The sequence below is a fragment of the Trichomycterus rosablanca genome, chromosome 13 (genome assembly GCF_030014385.1).
Source record: "Trichomycterus rosablanca isolate fTriRos1 chromosome 13, fTriRos1.hap1, whole genome shotgun sequence".
NCBI lineage: Eukaryota > Metazoa > Chordata > Actinopteri > Siluriformes > Trichomycteridae > Trichomycterus > Trichomycterus rosablanca.
In genome coordinates, this window is record NC_086000.1 from 22,745,843 (window position 1) to 22,767,890 (window position 22,048).

At 39.1% G+C, this 22,048-nt stretch overlaps 2 protein-coding genes across 3 annotated transcripts; one reads left to right on the top strand and one right to left on the bottom strand.

Annotated features, from left to right (window-relative positions):
- Nucleotides 1–3,384: 3,384 nt before the first annotated feature.
- c13h8orf74 (chromosome 13 C8orf74 homolog) lies at nucleotides 3,385–7,311 on the top strand. The gene is given in 5 exon segments (XM_063007954.1): nucleotides 3,385–3,407; nucleotides 3,700–3,760; nucleotides 3,959–4,148; nucleotides 5,800–6,197; nucleotides 7,083–7,311. Coding segments are annotated over 5 exon segments (729 nt in total). The 3' UTR covers nucleotides 7,140–7,311.
- Nucleotides 7,312–8,245: 934 nt separating this feature from the next.
- LOC134325639 (L-threonine 3-dehydrogenase, mitochondrial-like) lies at nucleotides 8,246–16,859 on the bottom strand. 2 transcript variants are annotated; one of them, XM_063007885.1, is made up of 8 exons: nucleotides 16,679–16,859; nucleotides 16,369–16,411; nucleotides 16,159–16,229; nucleotides 15,152–15,301; nucleotides 14,886–15,058; nucleotides 14,669–14,759; nucleotides 14,316–14,585; nucleotides 8,246–9,840 (listed from the first exon to the last, which is right to left on the bottom strand). In XM_063007885.1, exons 1-8 carry the CDS (start codon nucleotides 16,857–16,859, stop codon nucleotides 9,701–9,703), a joined length of 1,119 nt encoding a protein of 372 aa, XP_062863955.1. In that variant the 3' UTR covers nucleotides 8,246–9,700. The 2 variants fall into 2 exon arrangements, with proteins under 2 accessions (XP_062863955.1, XP_062863956.1); XM_063007886.1 differs by lacking the exon at nucleotides 16,159–16,229 and having other exon boundaries at nucleotides 16,679–16,798.
- Between the last annotated feature and the right edge of the window lie 5,189 nt (nucleotides 16,860–22,048).

A 22,048-nucleotide genomic window follows, 5' to 3' on the forward strand; every position in this document is an offset into this window, starting at 1 on the left:
GGCTTTTTTAACTGCACCTATCAATCAGGACAATATGCATTACAACTATAATATTGAAAGCACTGTACAAATTTAAAAAAGCAGATCATATATTTCCAAAATGAGCTCCTTTAAAATCTGCTGTGGTGGTAAGCTATGCTATGCTTACAAAATCTGCTATGCTTATTGAAATGTTTAGCTTTCCCTGTGTTTACAATGTCCAAACATTAATTTGCTTTCCACAAATTCTGTCACATTGCCCTTACATTTGTTTAGTTAGGCCTTACTGGCCATCAGCCTAGCTCTCTATAGCCATTCTGTATTTTTCAATCTATTTAAACATGAACCCATTAGCAGCTTACCCTTTGAAGATAGATTCATAATTGTAGCATTGTGCCAAACACCTTCCATGTTGTTGTTGATTACTGAAAAATCCTGTAAAGCAATTCAGTACGTACAGTAACACTGAAAATGTCTGCTTTCTCTCTCATACACAAGCAGGTAAAGATGAAAAAGCAGCAATTTCAGCATGGCGTCACCTCCGATGAGAAGTGTCACTCAACACCCACACAGTTAAATTGAAGAGACATCACAGCTGTAAATTCTCCTCGTTCTGTCCCCATTCATTTCATTAAGCTAATTTTCAGATGCATGCAGACCCCCACGCAGGGAGGAGTGACTCATATTAAAGAGGATTATACAGATCCACCATCTGTGCCAGTATATATTAACTCTTAGATGGCCGAGGCTTATAAAAGGCAGGTGCTAAAAATGTAGATGTTACTGAATGTAAACATATATAAAACTGCTAATATTAAACTAACATTAAAGGGGCACAGGGTTACAGTACAGTTCAACCCATTTGGACGAAAGTAATATCATTTAAGATGTCTGAATATTTTAACTCTACCCATATGCATGAATAACACCAAAGTGCCCAGGGCATATTAGGAATTCTTCATGTCAAACTGCTATGAGTGAAAAAAGAGATGATGTGGTTATGTAAAATGCAGATAGTGTGGTACAACACGCACACCTGCCTTGGATAATGCTACAAATACAACAAGATCTGTGGACTTTCTCTAAAAAGCAAAACATGTAGGCCTACACTAAACAGCATTATAAAGCATTTCAAGTTAATAAAACTGAATCTGTTCCAAGGATTGTCTTAATATTTAATTAAATTAAAGGTAAAATTAAGCTAATATAAAAAGTTAATAAATAAAAAATACGCTTTAGTAAACCTTTAAACCTGGTTTGAGTGGTGTGGATATGCTATAGAGGCAGCAGTGGCAAGTACAGACATTTTTTTAGTCAGAAAATGACGCATTATAAATGTATAGGTTTTCTTAGCAACAGGTTTATAAATCTAAAATGCACAAAAACATGCTAAAAGATGAATGTTGTAGTAACATGCAAAGCTTACAGAGATTAGCCGCCAATAGCAGCGCCAACCTAATAAAACAGGTTTATAAGCTAAGCAACCAAAATATAAAAAGTGACTGTACTTAGAAATGTGAAAGGAATAGACTATTAAGCAACAAAGCACAAATGTGAAGCTACAGTGTGGATGTGAGTTTAAACCAGTACAGCTGTTTCAATGGTCAAAATTATTACTCTCCTGCACAAAGTCAACCATCCTGTAGACAGACATGAGCGCCGGACAAAACTACATAATCCTCAGCACGCTGATCTGAGCCGGGCTGGATGGTTGAATAAAATCTGTCTGCCAGGCTGCATATTGTGATTCCTCAGTTGTATATGACTCACACAGTCAATCAGAAACAAGTAAATAAGGAACTTTACATTGGTCACTTTTTACTGGGATTGGTTCATAAAGGATCACACAGTTTTACTGATACACTGAATAACTTCTTTTAAACCACTACAGCTCTTTCAGTGGTCAAAATGATTACTCTCCTGTACAAAGTTGGTAGAATCTGTCTGCCAGGCTGCATATTGTGATCATTCAGTTTTATATGACTCAAATAGTCGATCAGAAACAAGTAAATAAGTAACTTTACATTGGTCACTTTTTACAGGGATTAGTTCCCCAAGGATCATAGAGTTTTAAAACATAATAGATTGCTTTGTTCTGGGAGGGGGACGTTAACTACCCCTGCTGTCCTTAGTAAAATGACTAGTTTTAGTAATACACGGATATAACTTTTTTTAAACCACTACAGCTCTTTCAGTGGTCTATAACTCTCCTGTACAAAGTTCTGATCCCTCAGTTTTATATGACTCACACAGTTGATCAGAAACGAGTAAATAAGTAACTTTCTTTACATTGGTCACTTTTTACTGGGATTGGTTACCAAAGGATCACATAGTTTAAAAAATAATACATTGCTTTGTTCTGGGAGGGGGGGTCAATCCGGGGGACGTTAACTACCCTATCTGCCCTTAGAGTCTGTAATCCCTCCTTTCCTAAAAATAGGAACTATTTTTCAGTCAATTTTTTGTTTTTTTTAAAAACAGTACAGCTGTTTTAATGGTCAAAATTATTACTCTCATGTACAAAGTCAATAGAATCTGTCTGCCAGGCTGCATATTGTGATCCTTCAGTTTTAAGTGACTTGTATAGTCAATCAGAAAGAAGTAAATAAGTAACTTTACATTGGTCACCTTTCACTGGGATTGGTTCCCAAAGGATCACACAGTTAAAAGTTAGTCAATCCGGGGTACATTAATTATTGCCCGTAGAGTCAGCCCTGAATGCTGCAAAAATAATTATATCCTACCTGTGATGCGCCCCATGTTTTAATCGCCATCAAGGGTTTTTGAACTAAAACTAACGTTAGTCAGTTGTGTCTGAATACTTTCACACAACTCAGTTACGGCTTTAAACATATTTTTGTTTATGCCATATTTATATGACAATATCATTCACAGTTATATGTGTAAATGTGAGATATACACCGATCAAGCATAACATTATGACTTCCTAAACTTCCTAATATTGTATTGGTCCCCCTTTTGCTGCCCCATACACAACAAACTGAGATGCACTGTGTATTCTGACACCTTTCTATCAGAACCAGCATTAACTTCTTCAGCAATTTGAGCTACACTAGCTTGCCTGTTGGATCGGACCACACGAGCCAGCCTTCGCTCATCGACCCCACGTGCATCGATGAGCCTTGGCCGCCCATGACCCTGTCGCCGGTTTACCACTGTTCCTTCCTTGGACAACTTTTGATAGATACTGACCACTGCAGAACCACCGGGAACACCCCACAAGAGCTGCAGTTTTGGAGATGCTCTGACCCAGTCGTCTAGCCATCACAATTTGGCTATGTGATGACATAATCAGTGTTATTCACTTCACCTGTCAGTGGTCATAATGTTATGCCTAGTCGGTGTATATAGACCCTGAAAGCGTTCTAAATAACAATGAAAAATATGGCTGAGGACGTTTTCTTCAGGTAAAAAGCAGCGACCCTGACCAGGATAAATAACAACAACAATAACAGCAAGGTTTTCTTTCACTGTTATGTCTTGTTTATTTTTCACTACCTGCGAGTATCACGTGACAGGCTAGCTGTGGGTCGCTTCTCCCTGGAAACAAGCACTTTTCTGTAGCCGCCGCTAATGTCTTCTTCCCTGTCCACTGTGATGCCCCAGCTAGCAAAGCTCAAGGTAATTCATTAACATACCTTAATAAATAAATATGCTACATGCAGTTTTTGTCGTTTGTAATATTTTCGTTTGGGTTAGCGTGCTGTGTTCAGACTTCAGTGGCTGCATTGCTGCTGCAACAGGTTTCCTGCACGCACTGGTACAGAATAAGCATTCATTAAGTGTAGCTATAGTTCTAGCTCATGAACATCACTGTGTGTGTGTGTGTGTGTGTGTGTGTGTGTGTGTGTGTGTGTGTGTGTGTGTGTGTGTGTGTGTGTGTGTATGCATTCATATACGTGCGTTCCATTATAAAAATACTTACACAGCCTTTACGTTAATTTTGTCATTGTGATAGAGAGATGAAGGCCTTCAGCGCTTGAGCAGCTTCTTTCAGTGGAGAGAGTTTCAATACGACGATCAAAGACGTTTTATACATCAGGAGTTTGTGTATGAGAATGTGATGACCTGTTTAAACCGTGGGCATCCATGGACTGCAGTGGCCCAAATAGCAAAGCTGAGTAAAGAGCTCCTCCCTGAGCTTACAGGTGAGTCATGACCGAAGCCCTCATGTTTCAGTCATTTAGGGGTGCCAATAGTTGTTCTAAGCCTACGACGGCGTATTACAGTAAAAATATTACTGTAGTAAGTTTTGATTTCGAGTATAAAGTTGTATAAGTTTAGATTTCGAGATAGAAGTCGAAATATTATGAGAATAAAGCCGAAATATTATGAGAATAAAGTCAAAATAATTTCGAGATTAAAGTCGAAATGATTATGAGAATAAAGTCGAATTATTATGGCCAAAGAGCCATATGTGCAGTCGTCGTAGTCTTGTCAGTTCAGAGAAGCACGGGTCTCAGTACCTGGACGGGCAGACTCCAATGTTATTTACTGTGGTTATCCAATAACCCGCAATTATTTTGGGGTGGTTGTTTGTATTGTACGCTTCCATTCACATGACATGATGACTAAACCCGTCAATGCAACCGTTTATAGCGATGCCATATGGCTTTAGTTTATAGTACGCAGATGTCGAGCGCACCAGTGGCTCACGTTCTTCTAAATAAACCCAGTTTATTACAAAGCGGTTTCATTGTCCTCATGCTACTAACAAACTGGTGCTGATGTGCAGGAGATTGAGGATTTCTTTATTTGTGAAACCGATACAAAAGTATAACTTTACCAAATCATGAACATCCCTCATTTTAACACAAGGAGGTTGCTATGGCCATAATATTTCAACTTTAATCTCATTATAATTTCGACTTTAATCTCGTAATCATTTCGACTTTAACCTTGAAATCATTTCGACTTTAACCTTGAAATCATTTCGACTTTAATCTTGAAATCATTTCGACTTTAATCTTGAAATCATTTCGACTTCAATCTCGAAATAATTTCGACTTCAATCTCGAAATCATTTCGACTTTAATCTCGTAATCATTTCGACTTTAATCTCGTAATCATTTCGACTTTAACCTTGAAATCATTTCGACTTTAATCTCATAATCATTTCGACTTTAACCTTGAAATCATTTCGACTTTAATTTCGTAATCATTTCGACTTTAACCTTGAAATCATTTCGACTTTAATCTCGTAATCATTTCGACTTTAATCTCGAAATCATTTCGACTTTAATCTCGTAATCATTTCGACTTTAACCTTGAAATCATTTCGACTTTAATCTCGAAATCATTTCGACTTTAATCTCGAAATCATTTCGACTTTAACCTTGAAATCATTTCGACTTTAATCTTGAAATCATTTCGACTTTAACCTTGAAATCATTTCGACTTTAATCTCGAAATCATTTCGACTTTAACCTTGAAATCATTTCGACTTTAATCTCGAAATCATTTCGACTTTAATCTCGTAATCATTTTGACTTCAATCTCGAAATCATTTTGACTTTAATCTCGAAATTAATCTCGTAATAATTTTGACTTAAATCTCGGAATCGAAACTTATACGAATTTATTCTTGTAATTATTTCGACTTTAATCTCGAAATCGAAACTTATACATTTAATTTTCAAAATTGAAACTTAAAAAAATATTTTTCATTAAAGTGGCCCTACCCTGATATGTTCATGCATTTGGCCACTTACTTTACCACATTGTCACCTTAGCTACAATGAAATGTTTTGGCCGGAAACAGCCTAGGATTTTCTAATCAGTGTCTCATGTTTTTATCAGATTTGGACCAATCTGAAGCCATCTCTCTTATCCAGGCACAGCTGAGACAATGTAGGCCACAACTGTCTCCAGCCCATTATGCCTCTGTCCTTGACTTAATGGTGGTGACTTAAATCCACCATCAGCGCCTTTATCAAGCTTTTTTAAAGGGAGAAGCGAACCTAAAGTGCTTGCAGTCCCATTATGTGATCGATGTGCCTTTACATCCAATACCACTGTGTGAGGGAACAGATGAAGCCGAGTGGCAGAAACAAGAGACGTTGAAGGAGCTGATGACAGCTGAGGCAGATAAATATGCAGAAATCTGTAAACTCAGACAGCGGGCTGAAGCAAAGCTTATGGTACAGCTGAAAAACAGTCTTAATGAGCTTTCACTGGAAGCCAGACCAGACAGAAAGGTACAAACATTCCCCAATTCATATCTAATAGTACGATTGTTTGGTTTTAGTGAATGGTATACAAGGGAAAAAATATAGATTTTTTTATTTACATTAAAACACAAAAAATGTGTAATGCAGTAAAGCACCATAATTTATTAGCAATTTTCATGAACTACATTAAATAATTATGCTCTAGCTGAATTCACACAGTTCACACAAGTTAGAAAATATGCATCATATTGAACTGCCAAGTTTACAGCATCAGTCAAAGTTTACTTTACATTTTCAGAGGTGGGCGCTCAGGTGGTGCAGCACTCTATTACAATAGCCCACCACTATCGGCCAACCAGACGTCTACACAGACATAATTGGTTGTGTTTGAGGGGTGGCTGAAGTCCTGAGATGGATTGACGCCCTGTCCAGCCATACCAAAAGAATTCCTGCTCTGCACCCAGTGTTTCCCAATGAAACCAGACCCACTGCGACCCTGATCAGGATAAAGCAGTTGATGAAAATTAAAAAAAAAAAAAAAAAAAAAAAAAAAAACACATATTCTTTGTTTAAATACACTGGTTAAAGTTCAGCAGTGAACTGGGAACACATACCCTAATAATGAATACTGCTTGTCTCTTTCTAGTTGTATTACTATAACAATTTGGCACACACATTTATTATAAGTTTATAAGAAAGCTGGTTATCTTTGAAACTTGTTAAACTAAAATTGATCCTTACACTTATGGCTTACTTAAACCATTACCTTTATTAACCGGATTTGTATTTTTAAAAAATTGCTATACACAGTTTAACATTTTTTTTATGATTCGGGCTTTATAAACAAGTGAAATTTGATTTGAACTGTATAACTCTGAGAACAAATTGTTGCTTTTTCTGCTTTGACTCTAGGCTGTGAAAAGCATGGTACACTCAGAGCTGTGGAAGAGCTGTTGGAACGAAGACTGAAACACATAACTCTAAAAGGAGTATTAAAGGAGCGTTCATCCAACACATCTGGTTTCTCTGAAAAAAGCTCCATGTCAAGCTCCACAAAAACAAAAAAGAAATAAAGCTTAAAGTAAAAGCATTTAAAATACTGTAGACATAAAATACAAATTTCTGATGTATATTCTCACTTGAATTACCCAGTATATTTCTTATACAGTGCTTTATAATGCCCAAATGTAATACTGCCCACTTTATAGCCTAAGGTATGTGAATACGGCTTCTGATTAAGATAATTGTTTTATAGTGGTATATAAAATACAACCCCCATTTGGGACATTTTTGGGACTAGTACAATAGAAACAAGAACCTGTGATGTGTTTCCAAATTGTTGAGGGGATTCTTCATGACTGCTGCAGTTATGATCTCTGCTGGTGGATCAACAGCACCTGCACAGATACAGTATGTGTAAGCCCTGACCTTAACCTGGAATGTCACTACTGAGCCAGACCTTGCTTCAAAAATGCTCTTATGACTGAATGGGCACAAATCCTCAAAGACACACTACAAAATCTTGTGAAAAGTATTTTAAGAAGAGTGAAGGCTGTTATGGATCATGCTATTGGATTTGTTTGTTTGTTTGCTTATTAGGATTTTAACGTCATGTTTTACACTTTTGGTTACATTCATGACAGGAAACGGTAGTTACTCATAACACAAGATTCATCAGTTCACAAGGTTATATCAAACACAGTCATGGACGATTTTAGTATCTCCAATTCACCTCACTTGCATGTCTTTGGACTGTGGGTGGAAACCAGAGCACCCGGTCAACCCACGCAGACACGGGGAGAACATGCAAACTCCACACAGAAAGTACCCGGACCGCCCCACCTGGGGATCGAACCCAGGACCTTCTTGCTGTGAGGCGACAGTGCTACCCATGTCACCCCATGCTATTGGAACAATCTGTCCAACATACTCATGGTTAGGGTTCACATAGTTTTGGCCATGTCGTGTTGGTTAACCAGTACTAAACAAAGCTCTGAAATGTAATCACTAAATGTTAAGACATTCATATTATATAATCTGATCTGCTTGTTTTGAGAACATTAAACAAGAGACAATCAGAGTACAGATCTTTAATGAAAATATCCTTCAAAAACACACATATTGTTTACAAAAATATATTCAAATTCCAAATGTGGTAGGTCAAAGAGCTGTGCAAAACTATATAGCTTTTCTAGCAATAGCACCAGATTTTATAAGGTTATTCCTACTATACAGTCTAACACTGCATATTTTGTCCTGGAATGCACACATGATCAAATAAATAGCAATGAATGGAAAATTGTGGTTACAGTAGCAAGATTAAAGCTGGCTCCACAAGTACACTGTTTCTAATGTACATAGTAAAGCAAACTGACAGCTAAAAGTTTTAAAGTAAATTTTTTTTTCAAATATTCAAGTTTATTTCAAGGATAAAGGTGACAGTATGTCACAAAAAAAGTTGAGGTATTAAAACTTTGCAAATCCATGCTAGGAATTTTTTATTGTTTGAAATTTCATTTTATTGGTGTCAATGCCACTATAAAAAAAATGGCAATTGGAATGTGTGCAGAATTAAAACATCTGACCCTGTATCTAACTGATGTATATTAAAGCACAACAATTTTCCACATATACAGTACAAGCTCACTATATTTTATAGTTTGGAATGGAAAATATTGTTTATCTAATTTGTTCAGTTCGCCGATTTATGAAGCACTAGTTGCAGATCTAGGTAAAATCCTAAAACAAACTATGTTTGTAGCATGAAACTATGTAACATACCCTGCCAGTCCACATTCAAAAGGTCATGTATCATCTCCCCCATAGTATAAAGCCTTTTGGTAATATTTTACTGAAACTGGGCACTTAGGTGGCACAGTGGTAAAACACACTAGCACACTAGAGCTGACACTCGTGAGTTTGAATCTCAGCTACCAGCAGGCCGGGAGCCTGTACGGACAATGATTGGCTGGTTTGAGAGTGGGAAGGCCTGAGGGGATTCTTCATGACTGCTGCAGTTATGATCTCTGCTGGCGGATCAACAGCACCTGCACAGATACAGTATGTGTGGCTCTCTGTGTATGATACAGATCTTCATATGAAGTCTCCTCGTGCAGGTGAAAAAGAAGCAGTCTACTGCTGCACACGTGTCATAGTGATGTGAACCCCCTCGGTCAGGAGTGGAGGTCAGCAGCAGTAAAGGTAGCAAAAGATTTGATTGGGAGTAAATAAAGGAAAATTGCATACAAATCTTTAACCAGGGGTTACAGACGCCAGACTTGGAGGGCCAGAATACTAATGAATTTAGCATGTCTTTTCCTCATTTAACTGTTCTACTTAGCAAAGCCAATCTAAGCACACAAAGCTTCAGGAAGTTTGACAGACATATAAACAAAAGAGCAAGCCAGGCATCACACAGCTGCACTGTTTCTTTGGTCGGAATCTAGTGTACTGCAGAGATTTTACTAATAATCTACAATGGGGAAACCTGCCTGGGCTGTAATTGTTATAAACCGACTAGGTGGTGGTATTCAGTTAGCATTCTTAACTCTTGACTCTGAGATGATGGAGTTTAGCATGGTTTGGACAAGCTTTGGTAGGTCGTATTCCTGCTTCCAGCCCCAATCTTTTCTCGCATTGGTGTCATCAAAGTTCATGGGCCAGCTGTCAGCTACGGTAAAAAAAAAAAAAAAAAAAAAAACATTATTATTGATGTTTGTACAAATGATCAGTTATTTTGCTAAAAATGTACATTTTTTCAGAAAATAACAGGTAATTTGCAGATGTAGTTCACAATCTAACAGACCATTTTGCAGCCTAAGAGAAATATGTGTAATTATTAGAAGCTTGTATTGCATGTTCTTTACCAAATACATGGGGAAAATACAGTACATGTTTGCAAAATACACTATACTATTTTAGCATGAACTAAGGCCCATACAGATATTTGGAGATGTGAAGTAATAACTGTGGCTGGACGTCAACCCAATGAATGCATTTGAGAAATATTGGAATGTCCATAATCCAGAATCAGTGCCTGAGTTCACCACTGCTTTTACTGCTTCCAGTCCAGTCTGTGGCCAACACAGAGGCTGTGTACAGGAAGGGGATGAGCAGACTCTCTTTAATGTGTGCAACAAGATGCTGACCATTTTCTACCAGTCTGTTGTTGCGGGGGCTGTGTTCTTTGCAGCAGTGTGCTAGGGAGGCAGCATCAGAGCAGGAGATGCAAAAAAACTTAATAAACTGATCAGGAAGGCTGGCTCAGTCTTGGGCTGCTCACTGGATGGCTTCGAGTTGGTGGTCGAAAAGAGGTCTGTAAACAAACTCATTTCCATACTGGACAATCCATCACATCCCCCCCATGACCTCCTAATCAGACAGCGGAGCACCTTCAGTAACAGACTCATCCTGCTCCGCTGTAAGAAGGAGCGATCTCACTGTATAACTCATCCCCACTGTGCCGGGACACCATCGCTCACTGAGTTAATACCAGGACTATCAGGACAGACTCATGGAACATGATCTGTCACTCTGTTTATTTCATTACACATCTGGACATTTAATGACAAGACACTTATGTAATTGTTCTATTATATTACATATTGCATATATACTGTATTTATTTCTACCAACATTGTACTGCAATGCTTACTTATTATTTCTTATGCACCTTAAGCCTATTTAAGTAATAGTTTGTAACTGAGTCTTTTATTTACTTAATACGTTTTGCTATTGGACCTTGAGCTGTTGTAATACTTGACTTTTCCTCTGGAATCAATCAATCAATCAATCAATCAATCAATCAATCAATCAATCAATCAATCAATCTATCTATCTATCTATCTATCTATCTATCTATCTATCTATCTACAGTGTATCACAAAAGTGAGTACACCCCTCACATTTCTGCAGATATTTAAGTATATCTTTTCATGGGACAACACTGACAAAATGACACTTTGACACAATGAAAAGTAGTCTGTGTGCAGCTTATATAACAGTGTAAATTTATTCTTCCCTCAAAATAACTCAATATACAGCCATTAATGTCTAAACCACCGGCAACAAAAGTGAGTACACCCCTTAGTGAAAGTTCCTGAAGTGTCAATATTTTGTGTGGCCACCATTATTTCCCAGAACTGCCTTAACTCTCCTGGGCATGGAGTTTAACAGAGCTTCACAGGTTGCCACTGGAATGCTTTTCCACTCCTCCATGACGACATCACGGAGCTGGCGGATATTCGAGACTTTGCGCTCCTCCACCTTCCGCTTGAGGATGCCCCAAAGATGTTCTATTGGGTTTAGGTTTGGAGACATGCTTGGCCAGTCCATCACCTTTACCCTCAGCCTCTTCAATAAAGCAGTGGTCGTCTTAGAGGTGTGTTTGGGGTCATTATCATGCTGGAACACTGCCCTGCGACCCAGTTTCCGGAGGGAGGGGATCATGCTCTGCTTCAGTATTTCACAGTACATATTGGAGTTCATGTGTCCCTCAATGAAATGTAACTCCCCAACACCTGCTGCACTCATGCAGCCCCAGACCATGGCATTCCCACCACCATGCTTGACTGTAGGCATGACACACTTATCTTTGTACTTCTCACCTGATTGCCGCCACACATGCTTGAGACCATCTGAACCAAACAAATTAATCTTGGTCTCGTCAGACCATAGGACATGGTTCCAGTAATCCATGTCCTTTGTTGACATGTCTTCAGCAAACTGTTTGCGGGCTTTCTTGTGTAGAGACTTCAGAAGAGGCTTCCTTCTGGGGTGACAGCCATGCAGACCAATTTGATGTAGTGTGCGGCGTATGGTCTGAGCACTGACAGGCTGACCCCCCACCTTTTCAATCTCTGCAGCAATGCTGACAGCACTCCTGCGCCTATCTTTCAAAGACAGCAGTTGGATGTGACGCTGAGCACGTGCACTCAGCTTCTTTGGACGACCAACTCGAGGTCTGTTCTGAGTGGACCCGGCTCTTTTAAAACGCTGGATGATCTTGGCCACTGTGCTGCAGCCCAGTTTCAGGGTGTTGGCAATCTTCTTGTAGCCTTGGCCATCTTCATGTAGAGCAACAATTCGTCTTTTAGGATCCTCAGAGAGTTCTTTGCCATGAGGTGCCATGTTGGAACTTTCAGTGACCAGTATGAGAGAGTGTGAGAGCTGTACTACTAAATTAAACACACCTGCTCCCTATGCACACCTGAGACCTAGTAACACTAACAAATCACATGACATTTTGGAGGGAAAATGACAAGCAGTGCTCAATTTGGACATTTAGGGGTGTAGTCTCTTAGGGGTGTACTCACTTTTGTTGCCGGTGGTTTAGACATTAATGGCTGTATATTGAGTTATTTTGAGGGAAGAATAAATTTACACTGTTATATAAGCTGCACACAGACTACTTTTCATTGTGTCAAAGTGTCATTTTGTCAGTGTTGTCCCATGAAAAGATATACTTAAATATCTGCAGAAATGTGAGGGGTGTACTCACTTTTGTGATACACTGTATCTATCTAATCTATCTATCTATCTATCTATCTATCTATCTATCTATCTATCTATCTATCTATCTATCTATCTATCTATCTTATTTAATTGGCATAAATCCCTGACTGACACAATCAAAAAGTCTGTGCAAAGCCTGGAGTTGGATTTGAGGACTAACCCCATATTAGTCCTAATGGGTTAATGTCAGGTGTTCACATACGTTTTGCAATATAATGTATTTGTAAATCAGCCTCTTAATTTGTTCTAATTTATTTTGTCACAGTTAGGGCTTTGCATCTTCATTGCAGTTGTGTGGGTTTGATCATGCTTTGATTTCACCTAAGAGGAAATAAATTACCAGCAAATTAGGTACAGGTGGTGGAAAAAATAATAGAAACACTAGATTAAAATTTTGAAAAGTTTAAATTCCAATTACAAATGCAGCTGCACAGGTGAGATCTGTTGGGTTCATTACAATCAACAGCATGTACAGTGGTACCTTGAAACTCAACGCCCTTCGCCAAGAAATTTGTACCCTTAAACTCAACGTTTCCCTTAAACTGAACATGTTCAGTTTTTTTTTTTTTAAATGTATTAATTTAATTTTACATTAACAATGAACAGTTGCTTTGTTGAGCGCTCGGCTTGAGCAGTGCGCTAATACGTCATCAAAGTGCGCATATGAGACGAAACTGCATTTGTGTGAAATAACCGTCAGATTCACTCTGAAAGCCCCACATGTATCTGTGTTTAGCTGGATTTTCCTCACTGTTTAACTTTTAAACTTGTGTTACAGTTTGGGATTCTAAGAAATTGTAAGAATCAGCTTTTTATTTTAGTGTTTTTATATTATATTTGTGTTATTTTCAGTGTATAAGTGTCAAAACCAACCCCTTTATTTTACATCCTTATGGGGAAAAAATACCTTGAAACTCAACGCCGTTTTAAACTCAACGCCAGTCTCAGAACCAACTGACGTTGAGTTTCAAGATACCACTGTATTAGATAAGTGCTCTGACAATAAGCATCTTGGTGTGTAAGATTTCAAAGCAACGCTCAAAAGAGGGGGAGTACTGAGGGACCTAAACGGCAGATGCATTAGTAATAAAAACAGACCATTTTTAAGGAACACAGTTTTAAGTCATGGCAGTGAATGTCAAACACAAACAATATAAGTGAAAAGGAACATTGGTCACAGCCACAGTTCTTTGTTAATAAGAAACTGTAGTTTTGAATAGATGTTATATAGTTGTGTACAATGTAGCTGTAACCTAGTGGTTAAGGTAATGGTCTAGTAATCAGAAGGTTGCTGGTTCAAGCCTCACCACTGCCAGGTTGCCACTGTTGGGCCCTTGAGCAAGGCCCTTAACCCTAAATTGCTTAGACTGTATACTGTCACAACTGTAAGTCGCTTTGGATAAAAGTGTCCGCTGAATGCTGAAAATGTAAAATGTAAATGTACAATAATTTTTTTTGCAACAGCTTTGACTATTACACGTTTTGCATCAGTAGGTTTTCTGTTTAATTCTCTATACAAAAACAGGTGGACATTCTTTGTAAACATTAATATGTTACAGATGTGGTGTGTTTAAAAACACTAGCATAATTTGTTACAAAAAATACTCACTGGCATTTACTATAAATTCTTACCAATTGACTGTCGAACCGGGTCAATGTCATAAATGACACGCAGGTCAGGCAGATGTTTCCGCACCTCCTGAGCAAGCTCTTCAGGAGTAAAGCTCATTGCGTTGATGTTATAGGTGCGCATGCTGAGCTTCTTAGCAGGGGTCTCCATTACCTCCAGCGTTGCTCTCAGACAGTCGTCGATAAACATCATAGGAAGGCGTGTGTCTGGCTTCAGGTTGCACACAAACGTACCTGTTTTTATAGCATCGTGAAAGATCTGGACAGCATAGTCTGTGTACAGGAAAGGATCTTAGTATAGCAGCTCATACAAGTCACATGTCACCAAAATGCCAGAATAAAAAAAAAATAATAACCTGTTGTTCCACCTCCTGGCTGAGAGTCAGCCGAGATGATGGCCGGATACCTCAAACAACGGAAGTCAAGACCATATTTGTGGTGATAATACTGTTAAGAAAGATGAGCATCAATTAGGAACCCGACATGTCATTGCGCAGACAGGTCACAAGCCTCAAACTTCAAAGATTAAGCTGTGGCTTTCGCAATGCGATCTTTAGCACACCAAGCGCGTACCTCTCCCATCAGCTCAGCGTGAACTTTGGACACCCCGTGAATTGTTCTTGGCCGCTGGATGCAAAGGTCTGGAGTGGGGTTGCGAGGCGACGTGGATCCAAAGGCTCCGTTCGTGCTAGGAACAAACAGCCGAACCCCATGCTCTGCAGCAATGTCAAGGATATTGTGCAATCCTTAAAGAGGGGATGCACAGAACACAAAATTATTATTTGGTTAAAAGCTTTTTTTAAATGTTAGCAAAGACAATGTAAAGTAAAGTCACTTACCAGTGATGTTGACATCTCGAGCAAGAGTCACGTTAGCCTCACCCACTGCACTCAAAAGAGCACTGTAATGCACCAGCCAGGTAATCCGATTGTTCACGACAATCTCTCGTAAATTCTTGTAGTCCAATACATCAGCATAGATAAACGGACCTGGGAATTAGGAATCATAATATATCTAAAGGCTCTATATTGTAATAAAGCTAAAATATTGTGCAGATATTCCTAACATGGTATAAAAAAGGGGGTTGGGTTAAATGAAATACATTACATTATTGAGAGTTCCGGTTATTCATTCATTCATTGTCTGTTTTACCACCTCTTTATCCTATTCAGGGTCGCAGTGGGTCTAATCCACTGGGCGAAAGGTAGGAAACACCCAAAAGAGGTCGCCAGTCCATCACAGGGCAAACACACACTTACACACAAGGCAACTTTGTATCTCCAATTAACCTGACTGCATGTCTCAGGACTGAGTAAGGAAACCAGAGAATCCGGAAGAAACCCACACAGTCACTGGAAAAACATGCACACACAATATAGAAAGGACCCAGACCGCTACACCTGGAATACAAACCCATGACCTTCTTGCTGTGAGGCGACAGTGCTACCCACCAAGCCACCATGATGCCCGAGTTCTGGTAATGCTAATGCAATATATAAATACACACATGTACACACAAACACACTGCTCACTTTCTTACTAAACATCTGTTCACCAAGTCATGTGGCAGAAGTGTAGTAAATAAAATCATAGAGGCTTGGGTAAAAAGCTTCAGATGTTCACATTGCAGATTAAAAGCCCTTATTTATATAAGGGGTCAAAAGAAAATGGCCAGAATGGTTTGGCTGAAAGGAAGGTCTCCAAATATCTAATGTTGCACATGTCAAACGTCAAGGTGGACAGACAAGAACAGAGCAAGATTGATCCTTGTTTTAATGGCTACTTTCTTAAATAATGTATAGTACCTGGCAATGATCATGTTGCATTAAAAATACTGCACACTTACCACTGTGGTAAACATGATTCGGGGGCTTTCTAATATCAGAAAGAATTACATTGCTGTTTCCAAATTGTTTTCTACACAAGAGATTAACAAAGTTAGATTGTGTTTAAAGGTCATGCTTTATCTGTAATAAATACACACAAAATTTCACAACAATAAATTAAATTACTCAAAAAGTGTGCATGTAATTCAGGGTTTTAAAACCATTCATACCTGAGTAGGTTGGCGAGGCCCACTCCCAGCTGTCCCAGTCCACCTGAAGGACATACAGGATAAACAGATATTAGAAGTCATCACCAATTTGGGTCCGCTGTTGCCATGGAGACTACACATTTTGCTTGGGAGAATATAGTAACCAAGGTAACCTATATCCAGTCTACAATGTGTTTATTCCTAAATTATTTTCCAGCCATGTGTGTTTACCAGCTCTCTGTAGACTTAAACTTGCTGGTACGATCATGGGTTTAGAAGCATGAAGCAGAAAATAGTAATAATAGAAGACTGGAGTGTAATGTATTCACACCTGTGATGAGGACCCTAGGATGGTCAGTCTCAGAGAAGGAGACGGAGTGAAAATTGGCATCGGAGGTGACTTGGCGAGGTGAGAAGCTGATGCACCTTGTGATGAGAGACATAGGTTTACATCCCAATGCTGGAGTTAGAAAGAGCTGCGCCGCTGTATGGACTGATCTGACAACAGGCATTATCTATTCTGCCAACAAAGAAAAAAAAACATAAATTAGTAAAGGGGCACAGTGACTTTAAATTCTCGTGGTGACCATGTTAACAGGATTTGAGTCAGGATTCAATTCAACTATTGCAAATGCTGCTTAAAGCCATGCTGCAGGTGTGTGAATATGCTGCCATCTAGTGGGTAAGGAGCTGTTGCTTCCTCTAATTTACTTACATTTACTAAAAAGACATTAGTAGATAGAATAGAATAGAATGCCTTTATTTGTCATATACATATACAGGTGTACAGTGCAACGAAATTCTTTCTTTGCATATCCCAGCTTGTTTGAAAGCTGGGGTCAGAGCGCAGGGTCAGCCATTGTATGGCACACCTAGAGCAGAGAGGGTTAAGGGCCTTGCTCAAGGGCCCGACAGTGGCAGCAGGGCAGAGCCAGGATTCAAACTCTTAACCTTCAGATTGATAGCCCAAAGCTTTAGATGGATGGATGGATGGATGGATGGATGGATGGATGGATGGATGGATGGATACTTTATTGATCCCGAAGGAAATTACTAGCCTACCACTGTCCCTGATGAACAAATACCAAACAGCAATGTTATACAGTCTATACTGCTAGCTGATAAATAGCCAAGTTCTGTCATTGACTGAAGACAAAAAACTTTATTTATAGAAGTTAACCATACAGGCAAAAGTATAGAGTTTTTGTGTTTCAGTGACACCCACTGCCAATGTGTAAAAAAAAAACCATGTAAAATTAGTTTAAAAACCTTTAAAGCAAAGGGTAAACACACTTTTTTTGTTCTTGCTATGTCCTAGAAGTGAGATACAGTCCAAGATATGGTTTGACCAGTTTAGTGTGGAGAAACTCCAGTGGTCTGCACAGAGCCCTGTGAGCCAAGTCCTCCCAAAATTAGTGCCCGACCTCACCAATTATTTTATGACAGAGTTAGTGCAAATCCCCTTACACACAACACTAAATCTTGTGGAAAGCCTTACCAGAAGAGTGGAGGTTAACTCCATTTTAACAATCATGGTTTTGAAATGGGATGTCAAACACACTCATACTTTAGGCCATATTTGGTTACCCATAGTGCAAAAGTTTTTGAATTATTGGAATAAATTGTCAAGTTTTACTACTGAAGAGAACAGCAGTCAACTACACCTGGATCTTGAAGACAAGTCACAAGCAACCACCAGTGACTCCCTGAATCTGATATTATAAATTGTACATGGTGAAAGACCTGAATTCATTGTAGTCTTGCGCTGTGAAACATCATCTTTAAACTGGCTAACAATCCTCTCATGAAGTCTGGCACAAAGTGGTGACCCACAGCACATTTTCGCTTGCAAAGACCAAGCCTTTGGTTAAGACTCCTTTAATACTCAATCTTGATGATCTCATCTGTTACAAGTTAAGAGGCTAATTGTGGAACCTTCTAGAACTTAACCGTAGTCTTATTTAGTTTTTAAGTGTGTTGCAGGCGTCACAATCTACTGTTGTTTATATTTACAAAATACAATTCGGTTTGATAGTGAAACAATGAAAATGTTTTTTGTACTTGTTTAGTTTGTATTGCATTTTTAGAAAGTGTCCCAACTTTTTTGGGACAACAGGATTTGTAAAATTGCATGACTGGATGGAGCCATTTGCCCATTCCTTAGACAAAAGAAATCTAAAGGTATGCCAGTGTTTAAGTTATGCCAGTGTATGAGTATGACTAAAGCAGTGTCTGTATAAAGCAATTCTAAGGTTTCACCAGAGATATTCAGAGGGATTAAGATTAGGGCTATAAAAGGTCCAGCCAATGACATACATGTTCATCCTTTTAAACCACTCCAGTGTTCTGGTAGTGCACTATTATTAGAGTCATTTTAGATAATGTCTTGCTGAACGACTTTCTTTCCAGTTTAATATAATTTTTTCAAAGCAGAGTGATTCAAGATCTTTTTTTTTTCTATTGTGCACCAATTCTTTATCCAGACTAGATCACTGGTCTCTGTTGCTGAAAAGCATCCCTCATAATTGCAACCACTACTACATTTTACAGTATGGATGTAATTAAACTCTGATTTTGATTATTGCAAGTTTAAGGGGGTGTCCTGACCTGACCTGGGAGGTGTCACTAGACTTAAGTGCACTAGATGGGTGTCTAGATCCTGACAGATCAGTCTTTACAGCTAAATCACTTTAAATAAAACTTCGTTACTCACCCAATAATGACTTCACGTGAATTAAGAACCGATACCACCCTGATCTTAAAACAGTAAACAGTAGCTAATATATGCACCGCACTTACTTACTGTTTAATATTGTTGCAGGTATAAATGTCCCTCTGGTTTAGCGCGTTGTTGATGAATACACGATATTATAAGGTAATGCAGAAACTGATGGGTAAGAATATACAGTAGCGTCAATTACTCCAGCTCAAGCTGTCACTCTGCAACAGGATTGCATCAGATTCAACTCAGGGTGTGTTCGAAAAGCTACTGTGCTGTCTACATTGGCAGCATTTTACGTCATCCTGTGCGCGCTCCCGAGAAGGAGGCTGTTCGAAATCCTAGATGCCTTAAAATCCACACTTCTGAGGCATCTTATTATTTCAATGTTATTTTGGCTCAAGAACGAGTGAGCATCGAACGCTGCCTTAGTGATCAAGACAATCCCGGCATTCATGGCTGACGGGGCGGAGAAACGAGTTATTTTCAAACGTAAATAAAATATTACTGATTTTTAACTTGTATAAACTTGTACCGAGAGTTTTTATTTGCAAGTTCGGGCTTGTCAGGAAATTTAACCGTTATCGGTACATGAAGGGAGATGTTATTGACGTTAGCGTGCTATGCTACCTCAGTTTATTGGTTTTAATGGCGAGATGCTAAATGCTAAACGCGAAATGCTAAACCCGATGTTATCGCTATCTAAGTAGTGCGTTCGAATAACCTGACTTATAAGTCACTAACTTATTAGAATCCTCTCTACTAAGTCAGCTGCCTATGTAGACAGTAAGACAGCAAGGCAGCTCCCTAGGTTTTCGAACACACCCTTCAGACTCCAGTGTGGGACGCATGCCGGTCTGTACTCCTATTGGCTGACCAAAAAGAGGCGTGACCTGACAGCGGCCAGTCCTTTACAACTATTGGCTCAGTAAATAGGAGCCTACTCCAAAAGCACCTGATGTGTACGGAACAGAGGAGCGGCTCAGAATGGAGCCACTGTCCACCCAGCTAAACAGGGAACGTTCCCACAACTTTCACTTACGTTACGTGAAAGTTCTCCTAATGTTATGAGCAAACGTTCTCACAATAACGTTAATAGAACGTTCTATAAACGTTACGTGACCTTGATAAATATTCTGTTTAATGGGTAATGTTATATGAACGATCTTTTAACGTTTTTTTTTTTAAACAAAATTTTAAAGGAGTATGTGTGTGATATTCTTCAGACACATATTAGGAAAAATTATATATACAGCGCCATCCACAATTATTGGCACCCCTGGTTAAGATGTGTTAAAAGCCTTAAAGTATTTATTGCAGAAGCATAATCTCACACGGAAAATTGTAGAAAAATGTAACCCTTAACTCAAGTGAATAAAAAAAATAAAAAAAATTCCTGACTAAGAAATAATTATTTTTCATAAAATCACCTGTTCCACAATTATTGGCACCCCTAACAATTCCTAGAAAATAAATGTAATTGAAGCATTTCTGTCATTTCTACTGTAGTTCATAAAGTTGATCACAGTATCTATACCTTTAATTATTAATTCATCACTTCCTGTTTCCCTGGGGTATAAATATGACGTGACACAGAGGCAAGAGAACACACCATTCAAGTAAGGCAGATGTGTGTCGACCTTCATAAGTCAGGACCTTCATAATGGTACCACGTCCAAAAATGCACGTCAACAAGTAGCGAGTGATCAAAGTGTTTGTGCGCTGATGTGCAGCGTAAAATCAAGGAGGAAAAATAAATGAATCTGAGTGGATTTGGCAACACGAACAGTATGGATTGTTCTACAGTATAGTAAGTTGGAGGTTAATTAATATTTTTGCAATGCAACGTTGGTGTTTTGTAGGGAACGATCAGGTCAGAAATACTGTATAACGTGTGTGTGCCGGTGTATTCTGATATAAACTATATTATCCCCCTGTACCACCTGTTTATACTCCTCTCCTGCGTTTCCCCTCACGCCGTATCCTGCGTTCTCATTGGCTGTTCGACATAGCACTCATTACCAGACATGCAACTGATATCAGATATCTGACATGCTAGATATCTCAATCCGGTCGCCGAGCGCTCGGCGAGCCGGTCGGATCGAGTTGTTGGATAGTTCACACATAGCGACTGAGTGCCGAGTTTCGATCGCAGAGTGAACGCCGAGTTGCTCCCGAGCCGGCAAATCTAGCGCCGACTAGTCGCAGAGCGAAATCTGGCCAAAAATCGTGTAGTGTGAACTTGGCATAAGCGGTACTGGGACTTCAACTGGGACCGTGTTCTTTGGTCAGATGAGACCAAGATAGAGCTTTTTGGCAACAAATACACTAAGTGGGTCTGGCGTAACACAAAAAATGAGTATGCGGAAAAGCACCTCATGCCCACTGTGAAGTATGGGGGAGGATCGGTGATGCTGTGGGCTTGTTTCTCTTCCAAAGGCCCCGGGAACCTTGTTAGGGTGCATGGTATCATGAACTCTTTGAAATACCAGGACATTTTATATCAAAATCTGGTGGCCTCTGCCCGAAAGCTGAAGATGGGTCGTCACTGGGTCTTTCAGCAAGATAATGAGCCTAAACATGTGGCCAAATCTACACAAATGGTTCACCAGACACAAAATCAAGCTCCTCCCATGGCCATCTCAGTCCCCAGACCTCAACCCAATTGAAAACCTGTGGGAAGAGGAGAGTGCATAGGAGAGGACCCAGGACTCTGGACGATTTAGAGAGATTGTGCAAAGAGGAATGGTTGAAGATCCCTCTCTCTGTATTCTCCCATCTTGTGAAATGTTATAGGAGAAGATTAAGTGCTATCTTGTTGGCAAAAGGGGGTTGTACAAAGTATTAACATCAGGGGTGCCAATAATTGTGGCACACATGATTTCATGTAAAATAATTATTTTTTAATGTGGGATTTTTTTCCAACTGAGTAAATGCACTTGAATTAAAGGTTGGATTCCACAAAGTTGAATCAGTTCATCT

Coding starts and splice junctions, on each gene's coding strand:
- LOC134325639 (XM_063007885.1), bottom strand. CDS start 16,859: ATGCCTGTTGTCAGATCAGTCCATACAGCGGCGCAGCTCTTTCTAACT. Junction 16,412..16,678: donor TCCTAGGGTCCTCATCACAG/GTGTGAATACAT, acceptor TATGTCCTTCAG/GTGGACTGGGACAGCTGGGA. Junction 14,586..14,668: donor GCCAGGAGGTGGAACAACAG/GTTATTATTTTT, acceptor TCCTGTACACAG/ACTATGCTGTCCAGATCTTT.